The sequence below is a fragment of the Juglans microcarpa x Juglans regia genome, chromosome 5S (assembly GCF_004785595.1).
Source record: "Juglans microcarpa x Juglans regia isolate MS1-56 chromosome 5S, Jm3101_v1.0, whole genome shotgun sequence".
NCBI classification, from domain to species: domain Eukaryota; kingdom Viridiplantae; phylum Streptophyta; class Magnoliopsida; order Fagales; family Juglandaceae; genus Juglans; species Juglans microcarpa x Juglans regia.
In genome coordinates, this window is record NC_054603.1 from 30906045 (window position 1) to 30929071 (window position 23027).

Here is a 23027-nt window from a genome sequence, read left to right on the forward strand (position 1 = left end):
GACTGCTAATGTTGCACCCTGTCTCAAAAAATAAAAAAAAAAAAAACCCGCAAAGTCGAAGGCACTAGAGAGAAAGAGAGATAGAGATGATGAGGTTAGCGAGAGCAGAAGCGAGCGGAGGTGTGGTTGGCTCCGATTAAGGATCTTCGGTGGGAGAGGTGGTTACAGATTGAGCAATGGAGAGCAGAAAAGGGGGCAAAACAGCAATACATGTTTGCTGTGCAGTGAGAGCGGATTCTCTTAAGGGTTAGTGAGGAGGTCCGCGACCATGGCGCTTCCTTTCAGTCGCACTCCAGAAGAGTTTGGTTCAGTGCAGGAATTAGGAAAGAAAAAGCTGAGTAGGAGCTGAACCAAGAAGAACGCGGAGGGAGGGAGGGATGACCGGAATAGCCGGTTTCCACGCTTAATGTTATATATAGTTGTAAGAATAATAATCGTTTAAAAAAATATTATTATTATTAAAAATTTAATTTATTTTACATAAATTTTATATTTACTCATTTTTTAAAATAACTACGCAATATTCACAATTCCAAATATCATTCTCATGTTAATACTACCACTCCACTTGCAAATCTGATGAATAAATAAGATTTTAAATATTTCGTCATTATTACTTTGCTAATATTATTGGTATTGGCTTCTTCAAAAGTTAATACATCTTTAAAATTTAAAGAAATATAGATAAAATGATTTACATTGACTTCTTCAAAAAGTAAAATCTTGAACTATGAGTTACAGTAATTTTAAGTATATCTTCAAATTTAAATATGTATTGTTCATATTCAAAAGTAATATTTTATTATAAAAATTATTCCAATTGCTTTGCTTTTCAGTTTTCATTTTTCACGATTTTCACTTCTCTCAATGTCTTTTTATTTTTATTTTTGTGTTTAATTTTGAAATATATGAAGGAATAAATATTATTATTAATTAACATATAGTTAGTATAATTATAAATATGAAAAAAAATTAAAAAATTTATTATTAAAAACTAATATTATATTATTATTTATTGAATGTGGGGTTATGGTTAGAGATGTTTTGGATTTATAAAAAATATATTTTTTTTATCAAATTTTAAAAATAAATTTGAAAAAACCAATAATAATGCTCTAATAAGAAATCGAATTAGCCCTACAGATTCAACCACTTAATAGTTAATACTCCTATATATCCTATCCTATTCGTGCATTTCAATAATTTAAATATTAGTTTGTGAAATAATCTTACTAGAAAAATGTTGTTTATACTTACGATTTTACTCATATATCATGTGTCAAATGTTGAAAATTGTAACAATTTTAAAATTTGAAATTTGAAATTCAACTTAAAAAAGAGTTCCTCTTCCGAACAGACCGACTGGCCTTACAGGATTAACAGCCTCCAATTAGAATGAGACACGTAGGGTACTTCATAAAAGGTAAAATAGATCATTTTTCATCTAATTACATCCTTGAAAACCCTTCACTCGTGCACCTCACTGCCTCTAACGAAAGAAGACTTGGGAGAATGCAGAAAAACCAGACGTTCTTCAAGCCGTCTACACCCGTGGCCATCAGATGAATAAATGGGAAAATGAGAGTCCTCAAGAATAAATTGAAGAATGTTCTCTCTAATAAACAAAGCTACATCTACACCCCCATGGCCATCAAAGAACTGCAGCAAGACAATAATGATCAACAAGCTGGATTGTTTATTCATTGATATAATACTTGAAGCAATTGACAAGTCAGAACTATAATTTCTAAATAGACGAGTTCGACAATTTAGTTACAAGCCCCATAGAAAGCTCCCAAAGAAGAAAAGTGTTCAATTGGACCTAGATGTTCAATTCCATTATCTATACATATGTGCTCATCTTCCATATATGGTTTTGGTCCAATCTCCGAACAGCTTCTAGAGCGAAAAACAGGTTCAAACATGGTATTTCTATCTGATGGTGATTTTGTATTTTCTGGGTTTGGTCAAGGTGGAAGATGAAGGGGGAACCGAAAATGGAAGCTTGTTTTCTTTGGGTCACTCCATCGCTTGTTTTGGTCAGTGTGGAAGACGAAGGGGCACTGAAAATGGAAGCTTGTTTTCTCTGGGTTTGGTCAGTATGGAAGATGATGAGGGGCACGGGACTTGCAGAAGCTTTTTGTGGAGTTTTTTATCTTTTAAAATGGGTGCAGGATATGTAAATTGAAACACCTACGTGGAGGATTATTATTGGAGGGTTGTTATTTAGGATTGAACAGCCCGACCGGCTTAAAGGTATTCTCATTAAAAAAATATTGATAAAATGGGTTGTCACTCATACTCAAATTGTACATACGTGTAGCAGTACTCATCTTATAATATATATATATATATATATATATATATATATATATATATAACCTCTTGCGCCTTTTAAAAAATCATAGACGTACAATCATTTTTAATAATAATAAATATTTTAGTCATAAAAAAATTTAAAAAATAAACTCTTAAATTAACATGACTTAATATAATACGTTACATTATAAAATTATTTTTATTATAAAATAAATCTATCGTATAATATAAAATAGGTAACATGTGAGTTTATTTTATAGGATATAATTGTGGATGTAGGCTTGTAGCACTTTCGGGAAAATATAGCGACGGAGACACACGTGATGGTTTCGGTTGGCTCACAAGACGGCGAAGTACCGTTAAGGCTCTGTTTGGATAATGAGATAAGATGAGATGGTTTTAAATGAAAGTTAAATAAAATATTATTTTTTAATATTATTATTATTTTAAAATTTGAAAGCATTGAATTATTTATTATAATTTATGTAGAAATTTAAAAAAGTTGTAATGATGAGATGAGATAAAATCGTTTCTATATTCAAACGAGACCTTAAATAAGTTTTTTTAGTATTGCTAGCGGGCCGTCTAGCAGTAACCGCTAGCATATTAATTTTTTTAAAATAATTTTTTAACCTCTATAATCATTGAAAAAATAAAAAATAATTGAGTGTTAATTTTGAATAGTAATTTTGAGGAGCTCCACTGATATTATTTTATTTTTTTTATTTTTTAGTTACCGTTGTTTGGATTTAGGTTGACGGTAAACACGCCGCGCACCTTTTAAAGCTTCAAACATGTCACGTGTATTGCTTGGGATTGGCAGCTTATACTCACCTCATCTTGCTATTTTTTTTTTTCTTTTTTTCATTTTAGCTTGTTAAAAATAACAAGAAACTTTGCGTACCTTCAACTTCATGACCAACATTTGATCGGAATCCGAGCATTTAGGCAACCAAATTATTTTATTATTATTTATAAATTATTTATTAACTTTTTATTACTATTCACAAATCTCATTTCAGAATCGAGACCATCTCAATATCCAAACGTAATCTTAATTCCATTCTTTGGAAGTTGCTGGAACATCTGCACTCTCTCTGGGAATGGGACACCCTCCCTTTCCATTTTTGAGGGTTTTTATTTTTTGAAGGATGCATTTGAGTTACTAATCCAAAGGATGTGGCAGACCAATGAGATTCGTATAGTGTGTCACTGTCCCTCCCTTGCCTCCTCCCTCGTTGAATCCAGCTTTTGATTGGGACTTCGGCTTAACGTAACCTCTCAATCCCATCCCTATCTTATTGCACTAAAATGACTTTCTCAACTTCTACAAATACCACTACTCAATATTAGGACTCAAAACTCAATTAGATTATACCAAAATAAATTCTTTTTTTATATATATAAGAATTATTATTGGAATGGAATTAAAATCCACGAATGGATAGGGTTTGAATTGGAACTTGATACAAGTAGTGTCTTTGATTCGAAGAATTTCTTTCCAAAGCACGAAAAAAATAGACATTGAATAACGTTTGTTTTTACAGATGAGATAAAAAGAATTGAGATTAAAGTTAAAAAATGATTAAAATATTGTTAGAATATATTATTTTAATATTATTTTAATTTTAAAATTTGAAAAAGTTGAATTATTTATTTTATTTTTTATAAAAATTTTAAAAAATTATAATAAATATATAAGACGAGATAAGAAAAATTATAAAAATAAACGAGACATTAAGAATGGTTAGAGTAAAAGTTTTTTAGAATTTATGATTATATAGAAAATGAGGATGGAGTTGGTTGAGGAGCGAGGCTAGAAAAAGAAGGGAAAAGCCATGGTCCCAAAGCACTATTAATAACGAGTTTTGGCACCCAGCAGGTAGGGTAGGAGGTACCCCAACTGGCCAAATTTATAAAAAATGACCCCGCATCCCCGAAAATTCCCCAAAAATCCGTAAAATGCAGCCGGTTTCAACGGCATTATGTTGCGCGGTGCAAAAGAAACAGAAAAAACTCTGATAGTGGTGAATTTTTTCCTCTTTCTTTTATAGAGTTGGGCTCACTTTCCACTTTCTTTTATGATCACTGCCGGTCACGGTTGACTTTTGACGAAGTATCATGTGAAGATTTTATTGGAGAAGTAATACATCTACATAAAAATTTTATAAAAATAAGTCTATGAATTGACATAATTTTATATGATATGTTATACCTACTTTATAATAAAAATAATTTTACAATCTAATATATTATAAAAAGTCACGTCAATTTGTAAATATATTATAGTAAAATTTGTTTGTGATTTAGAAATTTCTCGTCTACACATGCCACTCCATAGCAACTAATATTCATATTCCAGGTACCTGACGAAAATGTTACAAAAAATACTTTTATTTGATAAAATGATGTCAATTTACATAGATTTTATTTATTTTTTAAAAATAAAACGACGTAAACAACGTCGTTCAGGATTAGGTTTAACTTAAAACCTAACCATCCGCCTCCTCCCCCATCTCTCTCTCTCTCTCTCTCTCTCTCTCTCTCTCTCTTTCTCTTAGTCTCTCTGACTCTTCCTCCCTCCCTAGTCGCCATATCTCTCTCTCCTTCTCGCTGGCGCAGTGGCACCCTTGTTCTCTCCTCAGTCTCCTCTCCTCTCCTATTCTCCTCCTCCTCCTTCTTGAAGCACGAAAATCGAATGGTCGTGGAACCACAATTTGCTGGTTTGCTTAGATTTATTATTGTTTTGAATTTTTTTTTATTGTTTTTCGATTTTTTGTAGATGGATAAAGATTTGCAGTAGATTTGTTGTGGATTTTCAGTTGTTTTGAATTTTTTCAGCGTTTTCCAATTGTTTTTAACTTTTTCGCCATGGGTGGGCAGTAGACAAGGCGGGGCAAAAGGTCGTGGGGGCCAATATGCCCCCGGTGTCCCGATGGGGCACCTGCTAATCATTGGGGATGGTGCTAAGTTATAGGGGCCCGAAATATCCCCTGCCTATGTAGGGGCGGAGTGGGGGCCCCTATCCTCCACATGCCTACACAATTTCATGTCAACTATTCTGACCACCACCATCCAAAGCTACTTATCTAACTATGTTGCCACTTTCCTTAACCAAATATTTTGAGATGGAGGAAGTTGATCTATCTTTCAGACATTTTAGAGTAGAAAAATACAATTCAAAACTATCGACCATCGTCTTCAGCAGTGGCAACATAGTTCACTTGGTAAATTGTTCAAGATCGTCGCTTCAAAAAGCCCCCCCTCGGATCTTTCAAGAATAATGTAGATAGGTGGAGACCAATTTATTGGTCATACAACCCATATTTTATTTTTATTTTCTTTTTTAGCACTGTATTAATTGCAATGAGGTGTTTTTTAGGGAACCCTACCACCTCCTCATCTATCTTAACCCTTTTGATTAATGAACAACATGTTTAAAAAAACATTATTCAAGTAACATGTTTAGCATTAGGAACATGTTTTCCTCTAATCTCTTTCAATATTCAATATATTCTCCTCATAAATATAGAGATACTACTATAAGAAATAATACATATCAAGTTATTCAAGTTAATAAGAACTCATACGAGTTGCTAAACTTTAATTCTGTATTAAATTATTCTGTTTAATAATCAATCATAATTTTGTATTCACGATCGATTAATTTAATATAGAGTCAAACTCGAATTTGATAGAACCAATCTCGAGCGGTTTGATGAGTAGTCTTGTTTATTTGCGGCTCTAGTCCCGTCAACACAATAAGATATAAGTGATATAAGAATGTAGAATGTAACATTTTCCTAACTAAAAACTATACATGAATGAAACTATTTTTTTTTTATTTAATTAATGTATATGCATAAAAACTAAAAATCTCTCAAAGAAGAAAAAGAAGGTTTAACGTGAACCAATTGGGATTCATCAAATGGACATGGATAGATCCAATGATATATGAGGCCCCTACTTTCCTACCCGCCGATAATGCATGCAAATAATTAAAACATATAATCATGAAGCTCATGAATAAGCTAGCATGTGCATGGAAGCATGTGATTACAATGATTTATGAAATGAACCCAAACCGGCCCTCTTCTACAACATGAAAACCTATTAGATAGGTAGAGAAAAAAAGTTCAAATATATCTTAATTCAGATTTGAAAAATTATATAAATTCTGTGGCCGTATTTTAAAGCATATCATGATTGCTATCTTAAATATGCATTTAAATTCCTTAAATCTCATCTACTGCATGAATTGATGATGAAATTGATTAACATGGTACTTATTCATATGATGTGCTAAAAAATCTCAAACTATAAATGTTTAATGGTAAATTACTTAAATACCTTTCTTTGCAAAAAGTATCCATTGATCTAACCATCTTTTTTTTTTTGGATAAAACTGAAACATTCATTGATATCAAGTAGAATCCTTACAAATAGAAATCTTATTAAGCCAAATAGCTTGACTTATAAAAGAAGGACAATAGTCCCACCACATCACAATATCATCCACTTCCCAAGCATATCTTGCCAACCGATGAGCAGCCATATTGTCCAACCGATGAACATGAACTACTTTAACCTCTTGAAAACTTCGCATAAGTCTACGAATTTATTGTAGAATAAAATCAAAATCAGTTAGGAACTCATATATACCATTCAAAGCATCAACAAGTATCAAACAATCAGATTCTAGCAACACTTTTGGAACACCCTATTGAGCACATAATTGTAATCCCCTTAACAAAGCAATAGCTTCATCTTAATTACTGTTTTAAGATATATAAGTTCTGCACATTTTTTTTTAAATATAAATAAATTTGTGACCCATAAGAAAAAATCAGTCTTTTATTTTTTATTTTTTATTTTTTATTTTATAATATATATCACTTTTTTCAAAAGTAATGTACAAAACTTGCGTATATCTAGTACTCTTAACTTTTATGATTAATAAAGAACGATTAGAAAAAAAAGACAAAAGGGCCCACTCTCAAGAATATGATTCTCAGAGATTGGAAAAACGTGATGCAGTCTCATTATCTATACTATATATAATCTTGAAGTAATTATTCGATAATTTTGGCTCATTATATGATTTTAGAATAATATAAGTTTATCATATAATATCATGTTAATTAAGATTAGTGTATATATAAATAATTTTAATTACATAACATGTTGTCATTAGATGTGATTGGAAATGAAAATAAGATTAATAGTTGAAACCATCTTTAAAGAAAGAGAATTTAATTTTGTAGACATCATCTGACTAAAATTTGAAATTCTGTTATATACAGTCATTTTTTCGCACTTTATTAATGTGATTGATTAAAAAAATTATTTTAAATTTTTAAAAATGATGCCGTCAATCACATTAATAAAAAAGAAATAATAGTTGCAATCGTGTGCAAGCGCCGTGTAATTATTTTAAAAAAAATAAATAAATACGAGACTCACATAAAAATAAATTAATTTTTTAATAATAAATTATATTCTTTTTAAAAGTAACTACACATACATTTATATATTTTATAATTATACTTAGTATTATTCTTAATAAAATATATAAAAAATACGTAAAAGTCCCTCCACCTAAGATTTTTTTGTAAAATTTGTCATTTTGGAAGCACCGAAACTATAAATGGCTCCACGTGAATGACGAGGCCGGGAGGGGCAGCTGTCGTTGTTAGACGCAGCAGCAGTATATAGTACAGCTAAGAGCTAACATTCCTCTTGCAGGAGTGGTTGAGATGGATGTAGCTGTCGCTTGGACTACAGATTGGGTTGGATAAATGCAGGTTTTTTCTGGATCTTAATTTCAAGGGCGATGTTGCCATGTCAATGTGCATTCCATTATTCTGGAGCTAGCGTCCAGGCAACAGCCATTGCCTAGCTTGGCCGGAAGGCAATGATATACACAAGACACCCCCGACTCCCTCAATTTGGTTTGCAGAAGTACGTGCACATGATCTTGTTAAGGAGTTCTAGTTTTTATTGGTTGCTTTGGGTAACTTTTGTTGTCTGACCAATTTGTATATATGTAGACCATATGGATGAACATCCCCCCATATATATCTTCTTTAGCAAAGAGAACCATGAAAGTAATCCCTATATATGATGTGGTGTGAATAATTATAATAAGAAAATACTTTGGCCACATATATATTACACAAAAATAATTTAGTAAACTGACGTAGCTTAATGTAAAATTATTTTTATTATAAAGTAAATTTAATGAATCAGATAAAATCATATCAATTTTTAAAATTATTTTTATGTAATTATTTTTGTGAATGTAACACTTCTCGTTTAGTTATACAGATGAAATAAAATGATATAAGATAAAAATTGAAAGTTGAATAAAATATTATTTGAATATTATTTCTTAATTTTTTTTAAGATTTGATAAAGTTGAATTGTTTATTATATTTTATCTAAAAATTTAAAAAAATTATAGTAATTAGATGAGATAAGATGAAATAAAATAATTTATATAATCAAAAGAAAGTTATAGTAATTAGATAAGATAAAAAAAAATGAAATAAAATGATAATCAAACCATGCGAATTTCTATGCAGATTATGGTACGAATGGTGCTACAGTTATCGGAAAAATTCTATCAATTTGTCCCGACAAGGCATTTGGTATATTTTTTTATATTTTCAAATATTTAAAAAAAATTTAAATATCATAAAATATATTTTCTTAATCATTAAATAAAAAAATTAAAAACAAAATTAAAAAAAAGAAAAAAAGAAAAACAAAAAGAAAACAAAAGGTAAAAGTATCTAAACTCATTATGGAGACATATGATGAATAGAAAAGGCTATTGAATCATTGATGCACCATTTTATATCGGCAGCATCTTCAGCAGTTCCCATCACATCAATCGATTTTACCAATCTTTGGGTGGGATATATGTCTTCTGATTGGCTAATCGGGAGGCGTATTATAATTGGTCAGGTCTGCAGTAGCAGCCGCCAGCATGGCTTTCCCTGCACTCTTAACATTGTCCTTGTTGGCATTGATTTCGGGATACAAACTATCAACCCAACCAGAAAAGGACGATGAAAGGCTCCAACTGGTTTGCAACGCCAACAGTTTATAATTAAGACAATAAAAAATGAAAACACTAAAGTTAGGTTTGTACAGTGATTTGATATGAAATTGATGGATTGAAATATAGATTAAAAATTAAATAAAATATTATTTTTAATTTAAAACTTAAAAAAATTGAATTATTTATTATATTTTATATAAAAATTTATAAAAATTATAATAATGAGATGAGATGAGGCGAGAGTCTCTCTCAATCCAAATAGAGCCTAAGTTTTCGTTTGGAGAGTGAGAATTTTATAAATAATAGTAAGATAGTTTGTAAATAGTAATGAGATAATTTGAGTTTACTTTTATTAGATTTTGAGAAATAAGACAAAAAATTGAATAAAAAATATTACTAAAATATAGTTTTATAATATTATTTTTGTTTGAATATTTGAAAAAGTTGAATTATTTTTTGTTTGAAAGTCTGGAAAAATTGTAATAATTAGTTTGAAAAAGTTGTAATAATTAATTTGAAAAAATAGTAATAATTAGTTTGATTTTTTTTTTGAATTATGTTTGAGAATGAGATAGAATGAGATAAGATTTATTTCCAATCAAATCCTAAATGTACTTGAGAGAGATTTATAAAAATTTTACTTCTCCACATGTGAATTATTAATGATATGTTAAAAATTATGAAATTTAAATTTAAATTTCAAAAACAAACTAATAAAATGAATTTTATAAGTAAAACTGTAAGTAAATATAGCTCTACTCATAAAAAATATCTTGCAAAATTATAACATACTTTTCATATCATTTTATTTTTATTTTTTCATTATCTAGGCTGTAAACTGATTGTGAGTATAAGGCTATCAGTATTCATTAGAAAAAGCATGTACCGGAGAATTAGAGTTATAATTCTGTATGAGTCTACTATGTAATACACTATTTAATTTATTGTAGAATTATCTATTACATTTATAAAAAAAAAAAAGTCAAAACAGCAATACTTTTTTATATAAGCTAAGGTAATTAGCTTCCACATCCGCTATGTGTTGGCTTCGTTTGGATTGAGAAATGACTTTAATTCATCTCATCTTATCATTACAATTTTATCAAATTTTCACATAAAATATAATAAGCAATTCAACTTTTTTAAATCTCAAAATAATAATAATATTAAAAAATAATATTTTATTTAACTTATCTAAAACCATCTCATATCAACTTACTATCTAAACGGTACGTAAATTACAACTATTAGTAATTCGATCGTTTCTTTCGGTCTCCCTCTATTTATGTGGTCTTTCAATGGTGGAATAGTGAGTGTTCATTGAATTTGTTACATTTTTCATAGGGATGTCAATTGAGTCTATTGGATTTGTTTCAGTTGATACAACCCAATGTAATTATGTAAATACTAATTGAACTCAACACAACCCGTTTATGTATGCAGGTGGTTTTGGTTTAACCCGACCTAGCACAACCATGTAAGAAAAGAAAGCAAGACCATGTAAGAAATTTTTAGCAAAACATCATGTGGCAAATCAATGGTTCATGGGTTGATTCGAGGCGTAATAATCATAATGACTTGAGTGACTTTTTTAGGTTAATGGGTCGCTAGCAGCCATCTCGTCAACTCGCCGATTGATTAGACTCGTCTCAATTAATAATCGGGTCATATTCGAATCTACCCAAATTGATAAGAAGTCGATATTCTCAACTTTAACCTTATTATTGCTTGTCGGGCTTGCGAAGTGTGTAAAAAATGAAAAAGCCATGCAAGGGATTTTGTGTATCAAACAGTACATTAAATTAAACGGAAGATATTTGTTTAAATAAAAATAAATTTTGTGAAATAAATGATTTTATTCCTTTTTTTTTTAATTTTTCTTTTATTTTTTAATAAAAAAGACTATATAAATATTGATACGCCATTTGTTGTGTCAAATCATTTCTACCTATCAAATCCCGTAAAAAATTGTCATCCCTAATTTTTCATAGCTTTACATGCAATGCAGGTAGTTTTTCTTTATAGAATAGTAGGATGATGACCGGTGAGAGTTATTGTTTAAATTATTGATAGAAATATTGATCCATTTAATATAAATATGAGGCATTTTTATCGTATTTTTAGAAATGAATGTTATAATCATAAATAGATATATAAAAGTAATTTTATAAATTGACATGATGTTCATATTAATTCGTTATATTTATTTTATAATAAAAATAATTTTACAATCTGACTAACAATATCAAGTCACATCAATTTATAAGATTATTTTTATATAATTTTTTTATACCTAAATTATTTCTCTCTTTTGAAGTGATTATATTGATAAAATCACTCGATTTTTTCAATCAAATAGGATAAATTTTATTTGCAGTCTCTATTTACGGATTGTATGTGCAGACCTTTTATTAAATGAGAAAAAAATTATTTTAAACGAGATATTTTTATAATTTTAAAAAAATTTAAAGATAAGATTTTCTAAATTTATATTACAGTCCTCAATTAAGAACTGTACGTATCATTGCTAATCAAATATATGTCATTTATTTCAATTGAAAGAGAGATACTTTGTCCTCGAGTGTAATTAATGAAGGGCATTGGGCTCTAGCTCCCCATCTTGGACTCTTCTGGACAAGGCCTGTTTCCGCTTGACCAAGAATGTTGGGTCGAGGAAACCCACAGCGAATTTGTTTTGCTTCGCAATGTTAAAGTGCCAACATTTTATTTTGAAGCCAAAATCTTAATATCCGTTTGTACTTTTTTTTTCGCTTTTATAATTAATTTGATTAAATAAGAAAATTGACCTAAAAAGAATTTGAGATTTTAAAATATTGATAAAATAATTTAAATATCGACATTCTTAGAATATTAGCTGAGCAAAAAAGTTTAACACCTTCAATTTTTAGGATTATATAAGAGTTTTACTACTTATCATCTCACACACCACACATCACACTTATTTTTATTTATTTTTAATTTTTTTAGTTTTATTCTTCATAAATAAATTGAGTTCTTCTATTCATCATCTATACACTACATATTTGGTAAGAGAACAAAATTAAAAAAGAGAAATACTATTTATCAGCTACTATTTACTTCCACACTCCACACCTATAACTTTTTTATAAAGTGTGGTGTGTGGAGTGTGAGATAATGAATAGTAGTTGATGAGAATAATTTTTTATTAAAAAATTAAAAAAGAGCATTGCTATTCATAAGTCTCATACACCACACATCACAATTTCTTTTATTTTTTATTTTTTTTAATTTTTTTTAATTTTATTCTTCTTAAAACAATTAAATTCTTCTACGTATTATCCATATATGATACACTTGATAAGAGAAATAAAAAATAAAAAAATAACAAAAAATGTGTTGTGGTGCATGAGGCTTATGAATAGAATTTTTCTTAAAAAATTATGTGTGGTGTGTGATGTAAGGATGATGAGTAGAAACTTTCTTATATTAAGCTCAGGATACATTTTTAAAATTCAAACAATCATTTTTAAGCTGAAGCTTTAATTTTATTATTTTCAATGTTCAAAAAATTTGTTTTTGTTTGTTAAAAAAACTATAAAAATTTATACACTTTAATTAAAATAAAATATGCTAAATTTTATATCTTGCAATCAATCAAAAGTCCTTCGGCTCAGGCCGCGCGCAATGCACACAAGAAATAAATATTTTCTTTATCCGTCTTTGTACTTAACGGGGATGCCACAAATATCCTTTCACGTAAAGCCGAACAACTTCATTGCAATCAACCATCTTTTCACTTAGGAAACTCACTCATAGTTGTCATTTTAATAATTTATTTTTATTTTTGGGAAAAAAAAAAGACAGTTTTCATCTTGTCGTCTTAGGAAGGGTAGCCCAATGGTTCTATGTTGTTTTGTGCAGTACCCTCTATAAATTCTAATTCATTCTTCTCTGAATTATGAGACATTGATCAGATTGAGATAACATGTCGGATTCTGATCATGGATACCAAACTACAAAACAAGACGTGGGGTCGCCGACGATGAATCAGCCGGCCGGCCATGATCATCAGGACCCTGCTTCTGAATCAGACATAGGGAATTCGCGGACTGGGTTCATAGCCAATCCCGTCGACACTCCGAACGTTGTTGAAGTGGAGAATCAGCACAAGGTCACGAAATCGGAGGTGTCGGATAAGATCGTACGGCGATGGAAAAGAGAGGATTTAATAAAGAAAGGATCTTTAGCTACGAGTGTAATGGCTTTTCTGTTTTCTTTGCTGGCGTTTATCATCATGGCCAGTGACAAGCACGGAGATTGGAAGCAGTTTGACAAATGGGCAGAATACAGGTACTGGAGAACTACTACTCATGATCATTCAACATATAATATCATTATTTTATTTTATTTTTTAATGAAATATCTAAATTTTATATATATACATATATATATATATAGGTACGTGTTGGCAGTAGCAATTCTGTCCACCTTGTACGCAGGTGGCCAAACTTTGCGACAAGTTCATGAACTTCGGACCAGAAAAACTTTGTTACAACAGCGTACCTCTGCCTTTCTCAACTTCTTTGGAGATCAGGTTGGTCTTTCCATCTTTTTCTCTACGTACTGTTTAATATATAGTTCATTAATTGTTCATGTCATGTTGAAAGGAAGACAACTAAGCATGCATGACATGCATGTGGCTGAAGTTTTTGATTTGGTTAATGATCTCCCCTTTCAAGAGAAGCAATGCTACATATAGTCTTTATTTGGAGACTGTAATGCAAGTCTAAGTAATTTTATCTTTAATTTTTTTTAAATTATAAAAATATTCTTCTTAAAATAATATTTTTTTTCTTTTAATAAAAGGTCTGCACATATAATTTTCAAGTGAGAACTGCAAAGAAAATTTTTCTTTCAAGAGACAATTTGGTCTGCAGAATCATGTGCACGTCATTGATCATGTTAAGTTAATGTCTAGCAATGTCTTATTTATGCAGATTATGGCATACCTCTTGATATCAGCAGCATCTGCAGCAATACCACAGACTAATCGCTTGTTCCAATATTTAGATGATGAGACATATCTTGCAGATTATTCGGGAAGTGCATTTACAGAGGCGGCAGCTGCAGCCATCAGCATGGCTTTCCTTGCATTTTTATCATTGGCAGTGTCAGCAATGATTTCAGGATACAAACTATCAACGTCTCAAGTACTATAAAAAAAAAGCTTGTTTATTATAAGAATAAGAATAATACCTAACAGTTTGCAGAAATCTGTAACCCATATTATATGCTTTATGTCCTTTTTACTGATCTCTTTAGGTGGCCCCCATCAATGGCTCCGAATAATTCTCAAACTTCAATTGCTGATACATTTTTTCTTAATAGGCTCATGGTGTGATTGTGATCTTGTTTCTAACATTTTCTACGTTGCTGGTGTTGATCATATTTTCATGTTTGAAGATAACTCATGTCAGATTTGTTTGAATTTTTACACTTTTAACTATATATTTAGTATCCATGGGATATTATTCGGGAAAGAAAAATGATATTTATAATTTTTTAAATATTATTTTTATCAGTTTTTGATGTAACACCAAATGATTGCATGTAACAATTATTTAATACCACTGATCATAATAAAATGATATAGATTAATAGACTTCTAAACAGGCAAAAATAATTTCATTTTTGGATATCGAGAAAAAAAAAAAGTGAAAAGGTGTGAAAGAATCAACGATATGAAAGTTTAGATTATGTCACATCCCATGAAAGAAGAGTGACCAATCCTGCGCTCAAGAATTGGTAATGGCATGTTGTATGTTCCTTAAACGGGATATTTATTTCTATATATGATAGACAATTTTGTTTTTCTTACGTCCTGTCCGGATAGTGAGTTAAAATGAGATGAGTTGAAATAAAAATAAAATTTATATAAAATATTATTAAAATATTTTTTTAATATTATTATTATTTTAAAATTTGAAAAAGTTAAATTATTTATTATATTTTGTGGGAGAATTTGAGAAAATTGTAATAGTCAGATAATGAGATGACACACTTTTACTATCCAAACAGACCTTAATGTGACATTCATTCGATAAGTAGTATAATTTTTATATATTATTTATTTTCAAAGATGTGGCCTCGCCAAAATTAAATTAAAATTAAGTTTAAGAAAAATAATAAACATTTTAATATGGATCTCCAAGTTTTTTTTGTTATACAATATTTTTTGTTATATAATATTAGATTTCTTAATATGGAATCTAAAGTTAAAATGCCAAAAAAAAAAAAAATCATTTATGATTAATGATTTACATGAAAAATAGTTGAGAGGTTTTATCCTGATCTAGACTTCATTGAGTAAAAAAAAATATTTAAGGTCTCAATTATAGCATTATATGTTTAATGTGACACGAAAATATTTAGATTTTGAATGAAACTTGATAAACTAGCTTACATACTAGAATGAAAGATGACATTTTAAAATATCACTTGATAGTTTTATGAAGAAAATAAATTCTAAATATTTCATTATAAAAATAATAATAGATTAATATTATTCCATAAAATATTATCGTCAGAAATTTAAAACATATATTAAGTTGTGTGTTTTAGAATTTTATTTCTATGTCTATGCAACAAATTATTGAGATTTAATTTTATATATAGTTATATTTTTAAGATTTTTTAGTTTTTATTTTATTTTATATAAATGTGTAACACAATAAAAAAGTTGGCACCCTTATAAAAGTTCTTGGTTTCGCCACTATGGGTAGCACCATATTTAGATATAAATTCTTAAAATTCTTGACCAAATCCTAAAATTTAGAGTACGAGAGAAATATGCATAATATTAGTGATGTCGTAAAGAGAATATAGGAAGCATTTCCTTGACAATGTTAATGGAGCCACATTCAATAATTCTATTTAAATTCTTCTAAATTCAAGCACAAATTCAAGATATTAAAGAGAAAACAATAGATATAAAACGAGTTTTACACAACAATAAATACGTTAAATCGTCGTATATATTTTTTTCCCATCAATCCTTTCAGATTAGAATAAAAATTTGAGAAGATTTTAATCCTTAAATAAGTTAATATTAACAACCTTTTTGTTAAGAAAGAAACAAATAAATTATATAAAATAATTTTATAAACTGATGTAGTTTTATCTGTTATTTTAGATCTATTTTATAATAAAAATTATTTTATAATCTAACGAATCATATCAAATTATATTAATTTAATTTATGAGATTATTTTTTCATAATATAAATTTAGAGTATTTAAAAAAAATGAACGAGTCTAACTATCCCATAGGAAGTGCCAACCGCGTTGGTTGTTTGATGAATTCGAAGCTGATCTGCAGGGTCCCACTCTCCAATTCCAAATGTCTCCAAACTATTGGCCAGCACAGGTTGTCTCACTTTGATTAAACCGCGTTAACCGAAGTTCGTTACAATTTTTCTCCATTTTTGTCTTTTTAGGTATAATAATATTTTATAACAAAAAAATTAAATAAAATAATAATAATTTAAATAAAATATAAATTTTGTCAGATGAATTGAAGATGAAAGAAGCTGTGAGTTGTCATTTTAATATTATAATAATCTTTTGAACAAATAATTTCCTTTTTCTTGTCCCTGCGAATTATATACTTTCTTCCTAAAGCTTGAATTAGCTTCTACGTTGTTTCTTTTCACCCGATCCAAAAATTCTTTACTTTTCTCTGAATTCGGAGGCATCCAGTTTGACAAAACATGTCGGAAGTCGAAGACCGCACGGCCAAACAACACGTGGGGTCACCGCCTACCGGACCCACTGCCCCTCCCTTGGCCGTCCCCGACGTTGAGAACCAGCACACGGCCACGGGATTTGGGGTGCCGGAGATATTACGGCGATGGAAGAGAGAGGATTTCGTAAAGAGAGGGTCGTTGGGTTTGAGAGCACTGGCTCTGTTGTTTTCTTTGCTCGCTTTTATCATCATGGCCAGCAACAAGCACGGCGATTGGGAACAATTCGACAAATACGAAGAGTACAGGTGGAGAAATTGAATTGAATCGAATAGATGTTAGAGATGATTGTCAACTGGAACTTTGATTTCGTATTGAGATTTTTAATTTCTTCTTTTTGGGGAATGAGTTGAATTGGAACAGGTACGTGCTGGCAATAGCAATTCTGTCGACCTTGTACGCCGGCGGCCAAGCTCTGAGACAAGTTCATGAACTCTGGACCGGAAACCGTTTGTTTCAAGACCGTCACTCTGCCTTGCTCGACTTCTTTGGAGATCAGGTTGCTCTTGGTTCCCTTTTATTTATTTTTTGGTTTATTCTTTCGTTTGAGATTGTCATTGATTTGGTACGGTCGGGATATCGTCTAAAACCAAAACCGCAACTGAAGAAACTACTATTTTGATGATGGTATGTTTTTGGTTCATGTAATCTCTATAGAGTAATAACAATTAAACCTCAACTGATAATCTTGAAGAAATTTATGGGCCTAACTTTTCTCATAAAATCGGTTCTACAAGAGAAGATTGTTAATTCCTTATAAATATGTCCAAGACCTTATCTACAGATAATATGAGATTATTCCTCAACTACAAGTCTGAATGTACGTGGATACATTTTGTTTTCCAAGATTCTTCCTTGATGTTTTTTTACTTATTGCTCGAGAAAGAATTTTTAGGAACCCTTTTTTGTTGAATAACTGTGTTACTCTTTTCTATGATTGCCTATGTTCTTCCCATTCCATTCTTGCGTTTAAAGATATATATGACATGTTGCCAACCTTTACAGTCATGTTCACAGCTGGCTTTAAGATACGAACAGAGGAAATTTCTTCTTTTTCTTTTCTTGGGAAAGAAATCGAATACAAACTTTCGACCATGACATTTTGGATTGGATAATCGAAAGAATAGAAAGAGACGTGTCCTTGGCACTTCAGGTCTCTTTCTAGAATTAAATTGGCCTGCAGAACGTGCCTTGCTCGCTATGTTTTACTGGTTTTTTTTTTTTATCCTCTAAATTTGTCTTTCTTGCTTGTGTAGCAAGTGAACCAATAAAGCTCAGTGTCTAATTAGCAAGTGGCGTTGTCAATTCAAAAGATTCCAACCAAAGAATAATAACGTTTTGATTCCTTTATGCATAAGATTAAAGGGTTTCTCTAGTTTGTTTTACAACCATTCTATTCTTATTTTATCTGATTATTATAATTTTTTTAAATTTTCACACAAAATAAAATAAATAATTCAAAATTTTCACATCACAAAATAAAAATAATATTAAAAAATATATTTTAATAATATTTTATTTAACTTTTAACTTTTATCTCAACTATGATTTCATATCACTAATTATAATTGAAAGTTGAGATTGATAAACTGTTCCTTGCAGATTATGGCGTATCTTTTGATATCATCAGCATCTGCGGCAGTTCCCTTGACAAATAATATGAGAAAGGGAGCAGACAACATTTTTACAGACACTTCAGCAGCAGCCATCAGCATGTCTTTCTTTGCCTTCTTCGCGCTGGCGTTGTCTGCAATGATTTCAGGATACAAACTATCAACTCAATCTTATATTTGAGGTGGAGGCTTTTCTTTTTTCTTTGTTTTTGTCCGCCAATCATTCTTTATGTCGTATGATTCAAATTGTTGTTTGCTGATCACTATACTGTGTGTACATTTATGTCTTGAAAGGGGTTGGGCATCACAGGCCTTCACTGGTTGTTGAGTGGCATAAGCCATTAGTTGTATATGTTCATACGTGAGATGTATTTAAACTCTGTATATGAATTACATTTGGTCATGCTTTATATTCTAATAAGAGTTTTTTTTTTTTTTTTTTCTTGGTGGATTTTGAAGTTTACCAAAAACCCAACCTGCATGCTAAATCTTGAAGATATTATGCTCCAAAGGGAGAATGAAACCATGGTAACTGTAACATGGCTTCTGCTAGAATGTTGTCTAGCAGGGCAGAATGTTTCATTTCTGTATTACTGGCGAAGATGGTTGAGGCCAGTTACCTGAAAATACAGAAATCTGATAGATTGCTAAAAACAGGAGAGGAAGATAAAAAGAAAAAAGGAAAATTGAACTATAAAGAAAGTAACGAAGAATTCTTTAAGAGCAGGTAGTTGTTGTACAAATTTAAACTTAAAAGAATCAGTCATATTTCACATTGTTTTCACTGTTCTTTTACAAAAATCAATCAAAACGAGGTATTTTCTAAGTTTAGAAAGGCCTCAAGGCTCAAATCACTAAAAAAGATGGAAATGCAACTTACTCTACTTATTCCAATCCCTAATATTACACAGCTTGCCTTCAAGACTATAGACAAAAAAAGAAAAAAAAAAAATCTGATTCCTATCTATTCATAGTTTGTAATCCTCATATAAGGACTCGAGGAATGTGTTTCGTCCTTCCTTGGACCTAGAGAACACACCCTCTGAGAGTTGTGTTTGATCCATGTAGGCATGATTTTGGTTTGGGTATCCGGACAATCCAATGTCTCCCGGGAGCTGCGACATTTGTGGGGTATATGAGGATTGACTCCCTGCTCTTGACCTTGCATTCTGTAAAGAATCTAAGTAAGTAGTCTGGTTAAGATGGGTGGCCATGGCTGAGGGCCTAATTAGCATGGATGCGTTGCTGGTATTGTTATTAGATGGAGGTCTTGCAATAGCATAATTGCCACCACCCCGAGCTGCAGGAACATCATGGTTGTGTTTCCCTTCATAAGTGGTGATCACAGCCCTCGTGTCTTGGGAGGCTCTTTCAACATGTTTCCTCACCGGACAACCTATAGTTGTACATTTGTAGTAGCTCCTACAAATAAGAGAGATGCAGAGTTAGCATCAAAGTTCAAAAAGCTCGTTTTAGAGAGTCAGAAATAGCCAAATTCTTTAGTGACATATGATTAGACTAGCATTTAATGCAACATACTCTATAAAGAATGTGCTGGAAGGTCAAAGGAGTTCAATACCTTGGATTTGGATTTCCCTTGACTACTTTCTGTCCATATTTCCTCCATCTATACCCATCATCAAGAATATCAATTTCACTTCTTGTTTGAACTACAACTCTCGGTTCCCTCACAGTCTTACTCCCAGAAGTTGAAAAACTCTCGTTTTCATTTTCTCCCTTCCTGCAAAAGAGATATCATTAGTATCAGTAGAGCCAATTTCAAAACTTTATCTTAAACAACGAAGGCAAGCAAGGCCCCCAGAATAGTACTTTCTGACTTACCATCTTTTGGCCTCAGGCTCATTCTCATTGTCATCACGAACCAAATTACTCGTCGGTGACCCTTGATCAAACTCATCCTCTCCAACTGAGACTGAAGATTCCTCCTGCGTTGTGACAGACTCCATTTTTGTATTGCCAAGAGTTACAACTGACTGATCAGAAATCCCTGAATTAGTGCATGATGAAGGCTGAATTGACTGAGAAGATGATCTTCTATTGGACTGAGGCTTGGGATGATTATGATTTCCTTTGTATATTATCTCAGTAACCTGTCCATCCAAGGATGTCTCAACTTTTTTCTTCATGGGGCAGTTTCGATACGAGCACTTGTAATAACTACGCGGGTTTTCACTGCCTTTCACATTTTTTTGACCATATTTTCTCCAGTTATATCCATCATCTGTTTTTCTCTGCTCTCTGATATATTGAGGTTGTTGAGTGTACTGATTGTGATCAGATGAAGCATTAATACTATGCATTGTTTCTTGGTTTGTAGCCATTTCTGAAGTAAAGCTCTTAACAGGGGCAAATTCTGAATCTACAGCTTCCACCTTCTCCGATGGAAATACTGTTTGATTGCTCGGTTTAATGAAGCTCCATGATGCTTCTTGTCTTTTCAAGGATTCCTCCTGTTCAAGTAGTTCAGCTTAGAGCCAAAAAATAGAACCATATATATATATATATATATATATATGTATATATATATATAATATATACACACACACATCTAAAAGCAAAAAACAAGAAACCAAGATATATTTCGTCGAAGATGGGAAAACTTGAAACATTTGGTTAATTACAAATGTCACGTTTGACACCTCCAAGATTGTTCTGTCCTTATCAGTAGGGGAATAACATATTTAACTCTATATGTTTAATTGCTTTGACATATTTTCTACCTTAATACTTAAAAGGGTGAAATCACAGCTTGTCACGAGCTTTGAGCTTAGAAATCACTGTAATTCCTAGATTTTGAAAAGTTATAATTTTCCCACAAAAAGTCATCTGAAATGGTCAATCATGCACAAAACTATGGGCTCGAAAATATTATTGAATTACGACGCAACTTTTATTTTCTTTTTTTGCTAGAGTACGAGTCACGTCTATTACGACGATGGTCGCGTCAATACCTTGATGATTCTCGCGACCAAAAAAAGAAAAAGAAAAAATCCATATTAATTAGGAGAACGTCAATCCGCTTATAGATTAAGCAGAGATCCCACTTTGGAATTTGCCAACTGTCCACCCTCCTATTTCACACGTTTCATTTTCATTACCAGTGTTTTGGCACACGAAAACTACGTCCAATCTCTTACCGTCTAAATCAATTAATGAACGGTGGAAACTCGAGGTTTTTGAGGAGAAAAACGATCATGGAGAACAGAAAATCGAAAGAAACCAGAAGAAATGGGTGCTCTTAAATTCCTAAACAAACCCCGAAACTCCCTATATGTAAGAAATAAATGAAGAAAAATTGAGACATATATACCTCTGTTGAAGAAGGTTGAAAGAAGGATGATGATGATGATGTTGTGGTAGCAGGCCAATTTGTTTGCGGTTGAAAAGAGAAATCAGAACTAAATTTCTCTTCCTCCTTCATCCCTGCAGCTAGCTGGTTGTAACCAGAATCGGTCATGTTTTGGAATATTGCTTGACCTGAAAAAGCACCAGTGGTTGGAGATGGCAGATTCTGCAATAACTGAACATGAACAGAAACGAAAAAATTAGACCCATTAATAACTTTTTGGCAAAAAGAAGCCATGACCAAACATGATATTGAGCTAAAAAAAAAACTTACAGTATAATTGGAAGCAAACAAAGGTGAGTTCAAGAAATCAGTTGGGCTGAAAGCAGCTGGTAGGAAAGACAGAGAAGAAGAAGGAGAAAGTGGAGAAGGAGAAAGGGGCAATGAAGAAGGTGGGAATGACTTGAACTTTGGGATTTCATTACCAATTCGTTGATCAGAATATCCCCAGCTGAGTGCTGTATTACTACTGTTAGTATTTTGGCTAATACTGTGACTGTCCATGATGATTTTGTTTTTGCTGCAGTTGTTGTTTGCAAGGAGGTCAGTAAAGGAGTTCATGAATTGGGTTTTGAAGAAAAATAGAAGTTTGGACCGAGAATTTATAGGAGTCTTAACTGTGTGCTGAGGCATCCATATATGTCTTGAGAGAGGGGGAGTATTAAATTAAAGTGAAGGGGAAAAATGCTTGTTGGTGAGAGCTTTTTCTTGAACCGAGGGTCACCATGCTCCTTCGAAGAAGGTAAAGAAGTTTGACCGTTGAAAACAAGCCCTGGTCAAAACTTGTGGCTTTGACTTGACTGGGTCTTAATTGGCCACGTATTCGTATTTTGCCATTTTGCTTTGTTAAAATCATACGAGCCCAAAATGCTTTGGGCC

The 23027-nt window shown here is 31.3% G+C and overlaps 3 protein-coding genes across 3 annotated transcripts; 2 read left to right on the forward strand and 1 right to left on the reverse strand.

The window, feature by feature from the left end:
* The first annotated feature begins 13352 nt into the window (after nt 1-13352).
* LOC121267308 (CASP-like protein 4B1) lies at nt 13353-14586 on the forward strand. The gene is made up of 3 exons (XM_041171154.1): nt 13353-13717; nt 13826-13961; nt 14365-14586. Exons 1-3 carry the CDS (start codon nt 13353-13355, stop codon nt 14584-14586), a joined length of 723 nt encoding a protein of 240 aa, XP_041027088.1.
* Nucleotides 14587-16989: 2403 nt separating this feature from the next.
* Nucleotides 16990-19196, forward strand: LOC121268053 (CASP-like protein 4B1). The gene is made up of 3 exons (XM_041172167.1): nt 16990-17416; nt 17532-17667; nt 18771-19196. Exons 1-3 carry the CDS (start codon nt 17136-17138, stop codon nt 18960-18962), a joined length of 609 nt encoding a protein of 202 aa, XP_041028101.1. The 5' UTR covers nt 16990-17135; the 3' UTR covers nt 18963-19196.
* A 335-nt stretch (nt 19197-19531) lies between these two features.
* On the reverse strand, nt 19532-22794 carry LOC121268052 (probable WRKY transcription factor 33). Its single transcript, XM_041172166.1, has 5 exons — nt 22422-22794; nt 22113-22313; nt 20624-21252; nt 20361-20522; nt 19532-20203 (listed from the first exon to the last, which is right to left on the reverse strand). Exons 1-5 carry the CDS (start codon nt 22779-22781, stop codon nt 19750-19752), a joined length of 1806 nt encoding a protein of 601 aa, XP_041028100.1. The 5' UTR covers nt 22782-22794; the 3' UTR covers nt 19532-19749.
* Between the last annotated feature and the right edge of the window lie 233 nt (nt 22795-23027).